The sequence below is a fragment of the Epinephelus fuscoguttatus genome, linkage group LG16 (genome assembly GCF_011397635.1).
Source record: "Epinephelus fuscoguttatus linkage group LG16, E.fuscoguttatus.final_Chr_v1".
Lineage (NCBI taxonomy): Eukaryota > Metazoa > Chordata > Actinopteri > Perciformes > Serranidae > Epinephelus > Epinephelus fuscoguttatus.
In genome coordinates this window covers 33,415,890-33,432,280 of record NC_064767.1, presented here as the reverse complement: position 1 = coordinate 33,432,280, position 16,391 = coordinate 33,415,890, and the positions used below count along the sequence as shown (strand labels likewise).

Genomic DNA, 16,391 nt, shown 5'->3' with positions numbered 1-16,391 from the left:
TATTTTCTGACATAATCCAAAACGCAATGCAAAAATCTCATTCACATTCTCTTCCAGGAACCAGCGCAATGCTAAACTTCTGGGTTTTGACATCAGCCCTGGCACGCTCTATATCGGCCGATACAGATGATGTGCCAATATTATCATGCATCCCTATTACGAACATTTTAGTGGCATCTTGGCACGCTGAACTGTCAACTTGGTCAGATACTGGACTTCACCACACCACAAAGTGTATGGGTTGTAGCTACTGCTGTAGTGGGCCAGTCACATGTAAATCAAAGAATGCTTGTGGCCACTAGCTGCGAGCAAAACCATACAAATAGTCTTTTTGCTAAATCTGGGTACAAAAAGGATTGAATGAAGGTATTGTTTGACTACAGAAGTTTAGATACTACATGGGAATGGGTTATTTCTGTTGATATCTGAAAGGAATGGAGCACCAATACCCTTAAAGTGACTGAATCATCAGCTGAATCACCTCATCAAAACCTGTACGTTATAACCTTTATGACAGGAGGATTTATTTCACGGCTATAGCTGCAATGATAAGTTGATTCATCGATTTGTCTTTTTAAAGAAAATGAATGGCCAACAATTTTGATAACTGATTGTTTTCTGTCTTTTTTTTAAGCAAAAACTTAAAATATTTGATGGTTCTAGCTTCTTAAAGGTGAGAATTTGCTGCTTTCCTTGTCATTTATGATGGTAAATGAGGAGTCTTTCAGTTTTGGACTGTTGGTTGGACAAAAGACGCAATTTGAAGACATCACTTCAGGCTCTAAGATTTTCACATTTTTTTTCAACATTTTATAGATTAAACCATCAACCACTTAATTATAAAAATAATCAGCAGATTTATCAGTAATAAAAATAATTGTCAGGTGCAGCCCTATTCAAGGCTGCTGTATTAGACTGGTTTGTTTTAGCTAGATGTACCTAGATAAGAGAGATAGCCCAGAAGAAACCCAAAAGATCCAACTCTGCATGTTTTATCTCATCAATATTGCAGATTAGTTTGGTCACTTAGGAGATAAAATACCATCCATGGATGAGTTCTCAATGTTAAACAGAGGGCAGGGTTAACTGGGTTTAACTTCTACTTGACTTCCCCTACAATCTGGAAACCAACACTTTATTCTCAATTTGTTAATGAGCAACAACCAAAAAAATAACATTAATATGACGCCTTAATGCCACCATGCACTACTGTATGATGTCAGACTTGGGTTAAAAAAAAAAAAAAAATCTTTTGAGCAAGGTGACAAGTTTCTAATCCTCACGGAACACTGACTAAATGAATCTTTTTGGCAACAAACCAACTTCACATGAAGAATCAAATACGTCTGCTTCAATGTTATTAGTTGGGTTACTTTCAAAAGATTGTTATTATGGTGTGATGTAAAGTAAAGTATGTTCGGATTTGTCAACTCAACAAAAATGTTTGTTTGGTTGGTTATAAAAAACACATTAGCCCCCCTTCACTCAAAATGTTTTCCTTCTCTTTGTCCCCTAAAATGTCTGACCTTGACCATACTGACCTCTATGTGTACAAAGTTTGTCACAAAAGAGTTGATACACATTCCTCGAGTGAAAGGGGCAATAACTGTACACACTGATTTTCCACTTTTATTCCCATTATGACAATACTCTGAATTTGATATGAGTCAAGTAAACACCATATTCTGATTGGATATTCTGAATTAGGCCATTTTCCAAATGAAGCGTTTTCCAATTAGGACATGTGAGATATGCCTGTATTTTTCGGGTTCTAAAAGCATTCTCTGGACAAGCATACAGCGCACATGGAATATGCTTCTCCACTTTTTTTCCCCCTCGTTGCAGCAGAGCTTCTTGCCTAGCCTGAGTGTCGGACTGAAGCTCTCAGAATCTTCAGTCTGACATGGCTTCCATTGAAGGCGATTTACAAGGGGGAGGGAATTTGATTTTTTCCCTAACCAATCAGTAGAGAGCAACAACTCACCCAGAATCTGACGTCATTAGTATCCATGCCTCGGGGGTGCCGAAAACAAGCGAGCATTGCCCGTTTAAAATGTCTCCGTCGTCTTGCACGCCCAGCTGCATCGCCGTTAAATCCAGTTTAGCAGCTTCCTTAATTTGGTCCTCCATTAACGCGAGTAGTGGCGAAATACCTCGATAGCATCGTTAATGTGGTCTGTAGGATCTGTAGCGGTCGCCATTGTTGCTATCCTCACCAGTTATCAGCGTGGCGCTGATTGGCTAATCGCTAGACCCCCGGCGTTCATTGGTCCGTCCATCGTTTGGACGAGATAAATCGCAAATTCATTGAAGTATGCCAGACCAGTAATGCAAGCCTACTCAGTTGAGTGGGCGGGGTCTATGGTCTGGAACCAGGCTACCTCTTGCCTGTTTACAGTCAGCTCTGTGCATTGGACACAAACCAACTTGCCAACAGTTTGCAGGGCTGGGGTGGAGATGCATACCTAAAAGAAAAGCCATCCAACCATCTCAAAAAGGTGGCTGAAAGAATGAAAGAAGGAGGCTGTGTCCAGTCGAGTAAGTCCACCACCAGTTAAAACTTTTAAAAAGTCCTATGTTGATGCAAAGAAGCAAAATGGCACACAGCTTCAGCTGTTCCACTTTTTCTTATTTTGTTGTGATAAACGACATGTTGTGTTAATCTGAGTATGTATGGCTGCATGTCAATGTAGCCATCTATCTATTTTCATATGCTTATACGGGGCCGGGTCATGATGGCAGTAGGCTGAGCAAAGCCCCCAGACATCCCTCTGCCCAGCAACGCTTTCTAGCTCCTCCTTTGGGATCCTGAGATGTTCACAGGCCAGATGAGATATATAATCCCTTCAACATGTTATGGGTCTACACCAAGGCCTCCCACCAGGTGGGCAAGCCTGGAGGCATCCTGATCAGTGCAAAACCACCTCAACTGGCCCCTTTCCATGCGAAGAAGTAGCGGCTCTAGTACGAGCTCCCTCCAGATGTCTGAACTCCTCATCCTATCTCTAAGGCTGAGCCTGGCCACCCCACAGAGGAAACTTATTTCGGCTGCTTGTATTCACAATCTCATTCTTTCGGTCACTACCCACTACAGCTGCATGTATATGGGAATATCAGAGGAACATTCAGCTTACATTTTGTGCATGTAAATGTAGTCTGCATTTCCCTAAAATGTGAGAAAAAAACTCCTCACCTGAGTCTGGTTCTGACTGAGGCACAAACAGGTATGGCTGAATCTCTCCAGTGTTTCCTCTGATGCTAACGCTAGCCCTCTTGATGTGTACTGCCCTTTCAGTGGTCAACCTAGCGCTAGCAGCACAGGAGAAAGCAAAGTGAACCTACTGCAAGCAGCGGCGGTGAGCGGGTAGAGGCCAGGTCCAGAATTTCTCAATGAGGGAGAAAGAGTAGATCTGCTGCCGACCCCTTTTCAGAGATTTTTTTTTACTATTATGTGGGAAAATAACATTAGAGATATTAGCATAAGTATTACTTCAAAATATGTCTATGGGGGACTTTAAATATTGATGGAAACACTAAATTACTACAACGTGATGAATGTGTTCTGAGAGAACGTGCTGGAGAGAAATGTCAGACCAATATCACTTACACTGCTGTAGTATCATTGCTATTAGCTGCTGAGTGAGAACAGTGAAATACATGTGTTTGTTTTGGCCCTTAATCAGGATGATTTATGGCCAACATTAGCTCAAACAATAACAACACATCACTCTCCCTCCATCATGCTGACATAAAGCTGCCCTTTTACAGAAACTATAAATGCTTCAACATAAAAATAAACAGAGCTTGCATTGTATTTTTAACATTTGCATGTAACTTGCTTACCAGTCGGAAACAAACACAACTTGTGTGACATTGACCCAACCAGCAGCCACCTACACGCATGCTGAGCTGCAGCTTCTCACTGATGACCGTCTCCTTCCCTGGACACTGCAAGGCTAACCTGTCCTTCACACCTTTAAAAGGTGTACAATTGCAGGTGTGTATGCAAGCTGCTGGGTCCAAATTAGCGGGAGTGTGTGTGAGGCCTGTGCCAGTTCCTTAGTATGTGTGTGACAGCAGAGAGGTACCAAGGACAGGTCGTCAAAGCGCTGAGTACCCCGCAGGCGCTTGCCAAGATCTGCTGTGCCAGCACAGAAGAGAACATGTGCCAACTCAGAGCACCAACAGCCACAAATCATAACACTGACACACTGCCAGCATGTGTGTGTGTGTAGCGTTTTAGACACATCGGTGACAGGATTGTGTTAAAACCAAAGGCGAAAATTATAGTCTGGACTCTAAGTAGTGGACGGACTGAGATGCCAAGGAGGACAGGAAAATGGAATTGCAATCAATAAGGACTCCATCCCTCTCTCACACACACACACACACACACACACACAGGAAATGTAGGGCAGTGTGTGGAGACAGGAGACAGGAGTGAGGGTGAAATTACAGCTGAGAGGCTAAGGTGAGTCACCACACTGCAGTGGTCATAGCAGGGCTGCCACACCCCGACACACTGCAGCCAGTATGGAGGACAGATAGTGTTTGGCCAGACCCTAAAACAAACTGATCAATCAAAGCAGAGCTCTGCACTCGGAGAGGTCAATCAGCCATGGAGTGAATGCTTGTTTTAAAAATCAATAAAAGCTAATACACTACTGTGTTTGGAGTGCGCTGCATCCAGTGGAGGCGGCCATGCCTCAACTCAGAGAGAGAAAAATTCAGAAGTTGATAAAAACAATCTCAACTCCAGGTCAACTTGGTGCAGTGAAACCATGGGGAATGTTCTCAGGGTTAATGAATAAAACTAATGACAAAAAGATGGTAACCTATATTAGCTCCATTAAAAAGCCCTTTATGTTTTAGCCCAAAAACTAAACTGGAATTACGTTACCGCCTCACAGCTGTATGCTTCTGCCAACTGGACGAGGTGCATTTTACATTCCTGTCTGTCCAGACTCATATATATGGTGAAGACTTTAAAGGAACTTAATGAAAAGTTAATGAAGTGTATTTTTTGACAAAATGGAAGTCATCACCACATGACGTAGAATTCCAGTGAATAACTTCCAGTGAGAAACCTGCTGTCTTCACATAGAGACAGTACAGAGGACTGACAGAGAGCTGTGTCACACGGTGCAATGACAATCACCTGAAGCTCAATATCAGCAAAACCAATGAGCTTAAATATTAAAACATGCTGCTTCACGCACATCTTCAACCCGGCAGCTCAGAAGATCTACATTAGTGTAGATTAGTGTCACCATTTCTGTTCCTGAGTCATGTCGTTGAATAATGGCCCGAAAAGTGTTTTTCCAGATCATTATGATGTCACAGTGAAGGTGACCTTTGACCTTTTGGATATAAAATGTCATCATTTTATCTTGTTGGACATTTCTGTGAAATTCTATCATAGCGTATGAATTCTTCAGTTATGGTCAAAAACATATTTTGTGACGTCACACTGACCTCTGAATCTAATCACTTCATCACTGAGTCCAAGCGGACATTTGTGCCAAATCTACAGAAATTCCCTCCAAGTGTTCTTGAGATATCACAGTCACGAGAATGGGATGGACGGACAGATGGGACAACAAAAAAACCCTGTTGCCAGCAGGACGCACAAAAACATTAATGACAAATAAGGTTTTTCAATAGGCATGATGACAAGTGTGGACCCTGGAGCAGCTGGAATGTCACAGAAGTGCAAAATGTTTGATGGTTACCAGTGTTCATACTGAGGCTGCATGATACATTATTAATATGATCATTTTTTCAATTCATCGATTCACTTTTTCTCTCAAAAAAAAAAAAATACCAACACAATTTCTGAAAGTCCAATGTGACATTTACAGATGTCTTGCTTTGCCCGACCAACAATTTTAAACCCAAAGATATTTCTTGGACTTTTACAAGAGAGAAAAAATGCAGCAAATCCGTGTTTATTTTTGCTTGTTACTGATTAATTTTCTGTTGATGAACAAATTAGTCGACTAACTGTGTCAGCCCTGGTTCATATCTTGTCACCACATCTGTGATCAATTATATATTTTTAAATTAAACTGCTTTTACATTCTATGTGGATCAAATGCTTGGCAGATAAAACATCTATCAAAAATATATTTGCACAAGCTTATCTTGTGTCTGTGTGAAAACAAACATGAAATGATTGAGTTTTCTTTTTTTAAACTAGACAACTCAATTTCAGAGTAGACTTAGATCATCTATAAACACATTTAGCTTACATTTAGCAAAATATCTTCAGCATAACTTCATGTGTAATGACATTCACTGATAACAGCTACCTACAGTGTTTGTCCACTTTAGGGAAGTCATGTTTCACAAGGGTAGAGTGTGAGAAAATTCCAACTAACAAATAATTTATTTAAATTATCCTTAACGCCACCCATATAAATGTAATGTATGAGGCTGAGAGGGTGCTGTATACAACAGGTAAAGCTGATAATGAGATGTTAGAGCGTCCTCTGCTGGACTACAGGGTGAACTACTTGCACTTACGGACTGTAAATTTTGAATGTTAACAGTTCATTACATTTCCAATATTACATTACTACCCCATGGTTGGAATGAGTTTCAAAGTTTGAATTTCTAATAAAAAGTGACAGCCTTTCCACTTGTGTTGTGCAGGTAAATCAGCTGTATTTTTACACATCATTATATTTTTTAATTTAAATGAGTACTACATAATAAGTACTAATGAGGAAGCATTAAATGGAAACAAACAGAAAACAATCTCAGTGGCAGATGCATCTGTTCCCCATGCTGTGCTTCTGAGACTTTTCTCTTCTCACCTAAGTGTTAACTGCTTGGTGTCAACTTTTTATATCATTTTGCACTTGAAGCTCACTCACACTGTGAAAACAAAAAAAATTGTGATTTCTTCATGATCTCAGTTAACACCACTTTTAGTGGTCCTGAGACTTAATCAGCACTGAAAAAAACACTTTAACTGATTTCAAGTTTCAGCTTCAGATTTTTGAGGCTTTTCCACATCACCCACTTATTGTTTGGATATAAATAGCTATGACATAGTGAATGTGACTCATCAGGCATAGCTGGATGCTGCAGCTTTATGAGTAACATAAGTAAACATGAGTCAAGCTGCAGGCCGCAGGGGGCAGGGGGAGGGGTCACTGACTGATGCAGGAAACACAAATCAGTAGATCAGAATCTTAATTTAACCAGTGAAAAGACACAGATTATTCACTTGATCAGCTGCTACATTATATATAGTCTGGGTAAGAACCAGCAGTGACAGCTCAGACATAAAATCTTTAAATTTGTGAAAAGATTATATATTTTGATTTTCAAGTGTCTCATTCAAAAACAAACTTCACATTTGCTTATTATCAGACAGGTTCTGAGGCATGCCAGCAGGGCTTATTAGTTTGTTTGGCTAAAAACTTCCAGGATCCAATACTTTCCTCCCAGCTGTAATGCTTAAGAAGGATTTACAAGAACAAGCTTTGCCACTGCTGAAAATCAACTCACATGGGAACCACACGCCCTATCACTAATGTTCCTATGCAAAGCAAAACGCCTGGAATCTAACAATGCAGAACAGAAGACAGCTTATCTGCACATGCCAAACCCTCATTTAAAGAAGCATGATATTGAGTGAGACAGTTGTTGACCTTGTAGTTTAAAGGTAAACTTACTAGCTTTTTTCTGCAGCTTTCAACCACATCTCATTGTCTTCCTCAGTGGATTATGGTTGCTCAACAGCTGAGAAACATGAGAACTTGTCTCAATGCGTCCAACTACATCCCATGGCTTTCCTCAGTGGATTAGGTTGCTCAGTTGTCATGGATATTGTTTAGTTGTTGTCATGTGACCTCAGTGTGGACTTTCACATGATAACAGCTGGTCTTGTAAACCATCATCATCATGACACGTGAGCGACTCCATCCGCTGTGGAAGGCCATAAGATGTGGTGAAAGCTTCAGAAACAAGTTGTAATGAATGCTTTCTGGCCAAACTGCTGTTTCCATGGTCAAGAATAAAATGTAAAGCTTAATTAATAATTTAAGATTTTACTTATACTGTATTTGTATGGTACATTTACCTTACACTATGTGCCTGCTGGGAGCTGCAACACCAGGCTCAATTTATGAAATGTTATTTAGATTAAAAATTGGTATAACTGATATTAAATGAACAAAAGATGCAGCATCAGGCTGATGCAAATCATAATCAAAACCGGTTTACTAGTAAAGGGAGGTCTGTGCTACAGATTACACTTGTCAGATGGCAGCATAGGCATGGTGATGACGCAAAAGGCATTTAATCTCAGTCATAGGTAGCCCCGATACGGGCTGTTCAAGCTCACTTCAGAAGTCTGGGAATTTCATGCATCCGCACTTGTCGGCAAACACACAAGAAGGTTAGGGCGTATAGGTTACAGTCACGATCCTGTGGCTATTGTGCTAGATCAATAGGGCAAAAACATTATTTCGTTAGTATGTTATTTTTAATAACATATCACCACTGGTAATCATCAAGTACATGCATGTAAATTTTAAAACGAACTGGAATACACTGCTGTGTGATGAATGGGATGCATGCCGAATAACGGACTGGTTCCTGAAGATTTATAAAACATCTTCCATGAAACTGTATTTGACAGTCTCTGCGTGGGAACTTTAAACTTTCAGATTTCTGAATGGAGTCTGGGGGTGGTTCTGCTCATGAGGGCATCGCCGGTCAGAGGTAAGGTGTTGGCTGCAGCTGCAACAAACCCACGGTATCTGATGCTGACGGGGTTTTCTACGCGGGATTTTTCAGCGAGCAAACAACACTTGTAATTTAATGTTGCCTCCACCGGACACGCACGTTTTCCGCTCATAAATAAACCAGTCAAGGACATGACATCGATACTGTCGGGCACAACCTGCGTAAAGTTAGCCGCAGGCATATAATAAAAAACGGAAATACAAGCGATCTGATTTCAAAATAAGAGAGAATTTCGAGGACACTTCTTAAGAAGGATAAAAATGTATAGCCCGGTGGGAAGAAAGACCAGCCCCCATGTCAAATCCCAACATTGCCCATCCTATTATTTGTCAAAGCTTCGGAGTGTAATTTCCACTATATAAAACATAGTCAAGGTGTAAACTTTTCTGTTGTTGTCTCTGCCTCACTTACCCACCACTTACAACAAGACAGTTAATTTGCACTGTTTTACCTCAGGTTATACGTATCTTCTATTTATTCATTTATTCTATTTAAACATAAATACTTACATACATATCCTGCCAATATACTACTTTGTAATATTCCTGTGCAGTTTCCCGATGTGTAATACTTTCACCACTACTGTACAATAATATTCATATATTTCTATTGTAATAATACTACACACCACGTGTGCATGTCAGTTATCCTGTGCAACTATCAATCATGAACATACAGTATCTGCACATATGTGCATATAGTGTATATACGATTATATACTTATCTTTTTTTATGTAATTTGTGTTTTTGTAGTATTTGTTATCCTATTTAACACTTAATGACTTTTTCTCCTACTTTTCTCTTGATTTCTGACTCTTGAGCCGCTGTAACGTGAATTTCCCTGCTGTGGGAGTGGGAAGAGTTCGATTAGGATTTTATTTTGAAAATACGTAACGGAAGTTGTGTGTTTTTGTGGTACCTTGCAAGATTTCGCTCAGTAGTATTTGTAAGGGCTTAATTCTGACTGGACAGCAATGCATCTGTTTGCACTGTACGACATAAATATACGGACATTAAAAAATAATAAATAAATTTCATCGGAATAACACACTTTGTCATGAAGCAACTAAGTTAGGCGAAGAGGCTCAGAGGGATGTGAGCATAGCTTCACATAAGTGACTCCCATCTGAATAACGTTAACGTTACAGTATATTGCTAGCTTTAGCAAGCCGTTAGCTGCCAAATTCACCCATCATTTCATCTTGTCACAGTCACATTTGTGACACACAGGTTTAGAGGATACACTGTCGGACTCACCTTTCGCCTCACAGTCCGCACAGTACTTGTTGTCTTCTTCCCTCAGCAGTTTAGACAGGATGGCCTGATGCTGCTCATTCAGTTTCTGGGCTTTTTCTCTCTCCGACCGCGTCGTCATGTCGCCAAAGTTTGGAGGTTAGTCCTGTTTGTGTAGAGCCGATAAAAACCGCGGAGTCCTCAGTTTGTATTAAAAAGGGTGGGACATCCCCGGGAAGCCGCACTGTACCGCCTTTAGACAGCTAGCTTGCAACCTGCTAACAAGGTAATATGGACCCAAGGCAGCAGCATCCCTGCTGCCTTCATGACTGTAGGAATTTTCACTGCAGCGCATGAAGCACGAACAGAAGCAGCTTTACTGGCCGAGTGTGTGTGGATACACAAGGGACTTGACTTTGGTTTCCATTAGCTGTCAATGTACTTACATAAAACGTACCATATACACAAATAGATAACCAGATAAACATAGCATATAGCTATAATGTACAGGCATGTAAGTGAAAACACTTTAAGCTGAATGGTAGGTATGAATACATAGATTATTAATACTGATACATCAACATGTGAGGTATTTAAATGAACTATGCTGTCAAGGTGAAACCACTTAATTTTATTATACATTAGATACATTAATCTTTAAAAAAAAAAAAAAAAAAAGCCTCATATTTTACAAGCTGATTGTATGTAAAATAAGACTTTTAAAACTTATCTTCAAAGGAAGAAAAAAGTAGCAGAAAAAATACCTGGTAATAATACATAATAGGGCAGACTACTTCTTCAGTGGGAACTTTACCTCCAGTTACACCGTGATTTCATGCTCCTCAGTAATTGTGCAACTGTTTATGTTTCCTTTTTCTAATATCTGAACAGCTACGGTTATTAGTGACACTAGTAGTCACAATAGTAGTAGTAAGGGTTATTAGGATTCTGTCATCACTCTTAGTCAAAACTTCTATCTGTGCTGACTGGGGACATTTACTCATCCAAAAACATGGTGTTTTCTTCTCACCATGACTCTGATCAAGAATCTAGTTTTCACCTGGTGCTTTTATCCCCAATGTTACTCCCTATAAAGTGTCTCTAAAACAGCTTTACATCAATGTGTGTTGTGTCAGTCCAGCATCCATCAGAGAGGATCCAGCAGAGTCATTCTTGACTGTAGCAGATGGAGTGGGGAGAGTTGGTTTCCACTCTCCAGGCGGTAATCGATCAATGAGGTGTTTAGAGACACACTCAACCCTCCACCTCCATCTCCTGTCCCTGCTGGGCTAGCGTTCAATTAGTCAAGTAATAATTCAAGAGTTCTCAGTGGAGAATAGAATAGAATGAGGTATGCCCGTACAGACCAAAGATTCGCAACCAATAATGCGTCTGAATGTTCTCTGCCTCCCATTTTCCTTGCAAATGCTGTAAGATATAATTTTATCAATTAGAAAAATAAAAAAAAATCTCCTAAATGTTCAGTAGAATTTTTTTTTCTCAGCTTGCCAACCTTTCATGAATAATTTCAATGATTTACAAACCCTACCTCCCAGCACGGCGTGTCCCTAGGCTTACAGGGTTGGTACTTGAAGAATGGCATAAAGCAGGGCGTCAGCATCATTCAGCACGCATGCCAACCTTGTAGTAACTTAACTGATGGCACTAACAATAAGCAGTAAGTGTGCAATAGAGTTTTTGTAAAATTTTAAAGTGCCCTGTCATCCGCAGGCCAAATTTTCTCTTTCACAGCTGTTGTCATCACAGTCACATCCTTTATGTAAAGACCCAAGCTTCGCAGAATAACAACGCTGCTGGAGCTGGCTTAATAGACGATGGCAGGCTCGCTAGCTAAGAAAGCCAAAGTAGAGGTTTGGGCACTCTAGTCCTCATGGACAGAAGAATGGGGTTTTGTGTTTCAGAGAGACCATGCTGTGTATACTTGAAAATGTTGTTTGCCAAACATCAAGTGTTAAATGCCATTTTGAGACCATACACAGGAAATGTCACACTCTAGCCTGGATGAGTCAGGTGGTTATGTGAGGATAATGTTCTTCAATTTTTCGAGCGCATTCAACTACATCCAACACCCCCATACTCAGAGACAAACCTGAGTAGATTGGAATGGATCCCTCCCTTACTGCCTGGATTTCAGACTACCTGACGGGAAAACCACAGTTCGTCTGGCTGGAGAGCTGTGTACCTGAGACAGTTGTGAGCAGTACTGGGGCTCCACAGGGGACTATTCTGTCTTTATTCCTGTTTACACTGTTAACAATGGACTTTAAATACCAGTCTGAGTTCTGCCATGTTTAGAAATACCCTAAGGACACAGCTACTGTGGCGTGTACGAGGGATGGATAGAAAGTAGAGTACAGACAACAGACAATATTACTGACGTTGCGGAGCACTTTTTTTTATTCGAACGCCACACAGTCACATCTACAGTACACGCATGAACACGAACACATGCTTGCTCAGATTAACCCCTCTGATCCCACTCTAACATTCACACACAACAGGCCAAGCCTTTTTATACATAAAGGCACAGATGAGGCCACAGTGGAAGCTGGAGTAATTTGATCATTTTGTTTTTTCTGTTTACTTGAAGAAAATCAGATATCGACTTCTGTCTCTTCATTTTCCCAGATGCAGCCAGCGCAGGTGCCCGCCGTTAGCTCGCGACGCTCATGCATGACGTATTGATAAACAATGCACTTGATAGGCACACTAATATCAAATCAATATGCAGCAGTCAGTGGGAGTTTTTTTTTTATCGGCAGCAGTTGGTGAGAGTGAGTGAAGGTATGTGGTGACTTGGCTCGTAAAAACACGGATAGGCTACAACTTAGGCTTTTATTCATGTAAGAGCCGTAATTTATGTTTGAATGTAATGCGCCTCCACGCCACTAGAGGGCAGCCATGAGTTGTTTGTGGTGGTGGCTGAGATTGACCACAGGTGTTTCAAGTTCATTGATTATTGTGACAATGATGCTGCTGGAGAAGCAAACAGTTTTTGACTGTGCACGAATTTACGTTTACGGTTTTTATTTTGTGGTTTATGTTCTGCGTTTTTGATTGAGGTTAAGGCAAGTGTCAGGATGAAGTTACTGAGGGGGCGGTTAAAAATTACAGGGGGGCAAATCTTTATTATGCAACATAGGTTCACACAGTGAGTTATAAAGAGCACGCAGACGTGCGTAATAGTCGCGCATAATGACAGCTCGTCGCCGGTGAAACACAATAAACTGCACGTCTTCTTTCATGTTTGTCTCATGACAGATGGAGCTGACAGACAGACAGGTGGAGCAAGCGGCAAATTGGTATGAAAGCTGGTTCAGGGCATATTCGTCCATTTATGAATAAATATGGAGTGGAAACGCTCATGCATGTGCACCAAGTTCCTGTGTTGACATCCCGTCGCTAGGCTACGTCTTCTTCTTCTTCTTCTTCTTCTTCTTTTTCTTCTACTGTTTAATGGCGGTTGGCAAACAGTGAATTGGCCCATTACCGCCACCCACTGGTGGAGTGTGGATCAAAATGACTATTACTATTTGCGTTGGGTCCCGCCGGGTCCCAATGCAGCCCTTTATGTCAGAGTACAAAAGTTACCCGGGCCATGGTCCACCTGGCCCCCTCGGTTCCGCGGTCTATGCAGGGAGGTGCTGAGGGCCTTTTGTGACTGGAGTGTGTGTAGTGTGGCGCCTTCTTTTAAACACTTCAAAGACAAAGAAGATGGTTGTGGACCTGCCTCTGGCCAGTCAACATCCAAGGGTAGGACAATGCGATGTTATAAACATACAAATACCTTGGACAATAAGCTGGACTAGTCAGCAAATATAGACGCCCTCAGCCAGAAGGGGCAGAGCATGCTCTTTATTCTGCAGAAGCTAAGGTCATTTAAAGTGAGAAGTGACATACTGCATATGTTCTACCAATCGGTGTTGGCAAGTGCACTCTTGTACGCCAAAGTCTGCTGTGGAGGTAGCATGATGGACAAGAACAACAAACGACTGGATAACATATATCCAGCACAGTCAGTGGTACCTACATGATGTTCCCCATCTCTCACCTTATTGAACTCCAGCCTATTAATTAAGTCTGGAACCTCCTGTTTACAAGGGGCTCGAGATGCACACACGTGGAGGATTTCGCTCAGATTCTGGAGTGACTGTCTTAGGAATCTGATCCTGCTGGATTCGGTGGTGGCATTCTCTTGCAACCGCATGCTTTTGCTGACATCGACCCCAGCAGGATTCGAGCCCTGGGCTTTCCACATGGAAGACAAGTGCTCTAATCACTAGACTAGGGAGGCCCCTTAAAAGGTAGTTCCCATACCGGGAGTCGAACCCGGGCCGCCTGGGTGAAAACCAGGAATCCTAACCGCTAGACCATATGGGAAAGTTGCATTGATAGGGGCTATAAATTTTACTGTACTTGTTTGTTATGTCTTTCATTCTGGTTTGTTCATTCATATTTGGGATTTCAATGTTAAGATCAGGAGGCAGTACTACAAGGTAGGGTAAGGTATAAATATGTGCCATTTCTATCTAATCAATCAATGATTTAATAATGTCCACACAGCCGAGGTCAGTGGAATTTGCTTCCAATTCAGCATGGTGGGTAAGCTCAAAACGGCAGGTCATTTACATCAAACTGTTACATCAAACATTTAACTGTTCTTTAATCAAAATACATCACACATTCACACTCTAATCATCTTCAGTGTTTGGTTGTAGCCGTGGTGTATTTGACAGCAGGTTAAGTGGTGAAGGATATCAATGCAGGACCTTTCACAGCTGTACAGAACAAACATACACGCCCATTCCGGACTTTGTCCTGCACCTCCAGTTCAAAACTCCAATGTAAAAATGACACATTTCAAAACTATTTAAACTGAAGTCGAAGCTGTACAGTCAGGTATTTTTTTAGGATAAATAAACAGTTATCAACAAGGCTGTCTGTGTCAGAGTTTCAGGTGTCAGACTGAGCTCAAGTGCATCTCATAATGAGGCAGTGGCAGTGACCTCTGTGACCCTCTGCAGCAACATTCAGACATATTGTGGTTATATATGTGTGCATAAAGATTCTCCAAATTTGCTTTTACTTAACAGGTGTCACTGCATTTCTTTCAAGCGCATACTAGAACTAAAAGAGAGAGGAAACTCTGACACTTGGTGGAAAGATTATGTCATTGCAGTTATTATCTACGAGTGAGTTATCAGCTGTGTGGATATGTGTAGTTATTACTCCTCTCCATAAGCATAGTGACACGCTTGATCTCATAAATACAGTCTAGGCTTGATCCCAATTACCTAAATAACAAAAACACATCATCTCAAGTTCTGGTTTTAGATCTAATTTTTGAACTAATGTAGCCATATTTAGTATTAGTTTAGCATTTAGTATCTAAGATTTATTTACTCTTAATTTCTGTCTGCAAACCTCTGGAAATCCATCAAATCTGGAGATGGGATTTTACTTGTTCTGTGGATGACATGGTTTACAGTCTGGAACAATTAAGATAGTACTTCAAAAAATCCCAACCACAAGCTCATGCACTTCAAATTTCTGCATAGGGTGTATCTTACTCCCAAGAAGCTCCATCTGATGAGGTTCATAATCTGTCTGTGAGCTCTGCCCTTATGGTGACACAGGGTCTTTTCTGCACATGTATTGGAATTACCCAGGGGTAGTATACTGGACCAGCTTTTTACCCTTGCGAGGTTGCTGGAGGGGTCATCCACTCTACATGTGTTTTGTGGACTTGAGAAGGTTTATGACTGCGTCCTTTGGGGGGTCTTGTGGGGGTACTGCAGGACTATGGGGCACCGGGCTCACTGCTACGGGCCATCCGGTCCCTGTATGACCAAATTAAGAGCTCCTTCGAGTCGAAAGGGGTCAGTTGAGGTAGTTTGAGCATCTGATCAGGAGGCCTCCTGGGCACCTCCCACTGGAGATGTTTCGGGCACGTCCTACTGGCAGGAGGCCCTGGGGCGGACCCAGAACACACTGGACGGATTACATATCTCATCTGGCAGCTGGAACAGCTGGAAAGTGTTGTTGGGGACAGGAACACCTGGGGTGCTTTGCTTGGCCTGCTGCCCCCCGACCCAGCCCTACATAAGCAGATGAAAACAGATGGATGGATGGATGGATGGATGGATGGATGGTGTATTTTTGGAAAATGGCATCTACAACCTTAATTGATCTACTCAATATTGAAGTGCCACGTTGTCAAAAGCTGCTCCTACTGAATGATACCTCCTCTTTAGATCTTTTATTTTTTATTTTTTTATTTCTGTCTTTTACTGTTATAATTTCTTTATTTTCTTCCACAGTTGATCTGCTAAGGCCAAACGTTATGTGGACTGGTTGCTGCCGGGGGTGGGGGTGGG

The 16,391-nt window shown here is 41.4% G+C and overlaps 1 protein-coding gene and 1 non-coding gene across 6 annotated transcripts in view; both read right to left on the bottom strand.

Moving 5' to 3' along the window:
• smap1 (small ArfGAP 1) overlaps positions 1–10,315 on the bottom strand; it is a 190,508-nt gene extending 180,193 nt beyond the window's left edge. For all 5 annotated transcript variants that reach the window (XM_049600392.1, XM_049600393.1, XM_049600394.1 and 2 more), the window contains exon 1: positions 10,018–10,315. In XM_049600392.1, coding sequence (XP_049456349.1) covers positions 10,018–10,135 — 118 coding nt within the window. In that variant the 5' untranslated portion in view covers positions 10,136–10,315. The remainder of the gene's footprint in view (positions 1–10,017) is intronic.
• A 4,007-nt stretch (positions 10,316–14,322) lies between these two features.
• trnae-uuc (transfer RNA glutamic acid (anticodon UUC)) lies at positions 14,323–14,394 on the bottom strand. The gene has a single exon. It is a non-coding gene; the product is annotated as a tRNA-Glu (tRNA).
• Between the last annotated feature and the right edge of the window lie 1,997 nt (positions 14,395–16,391).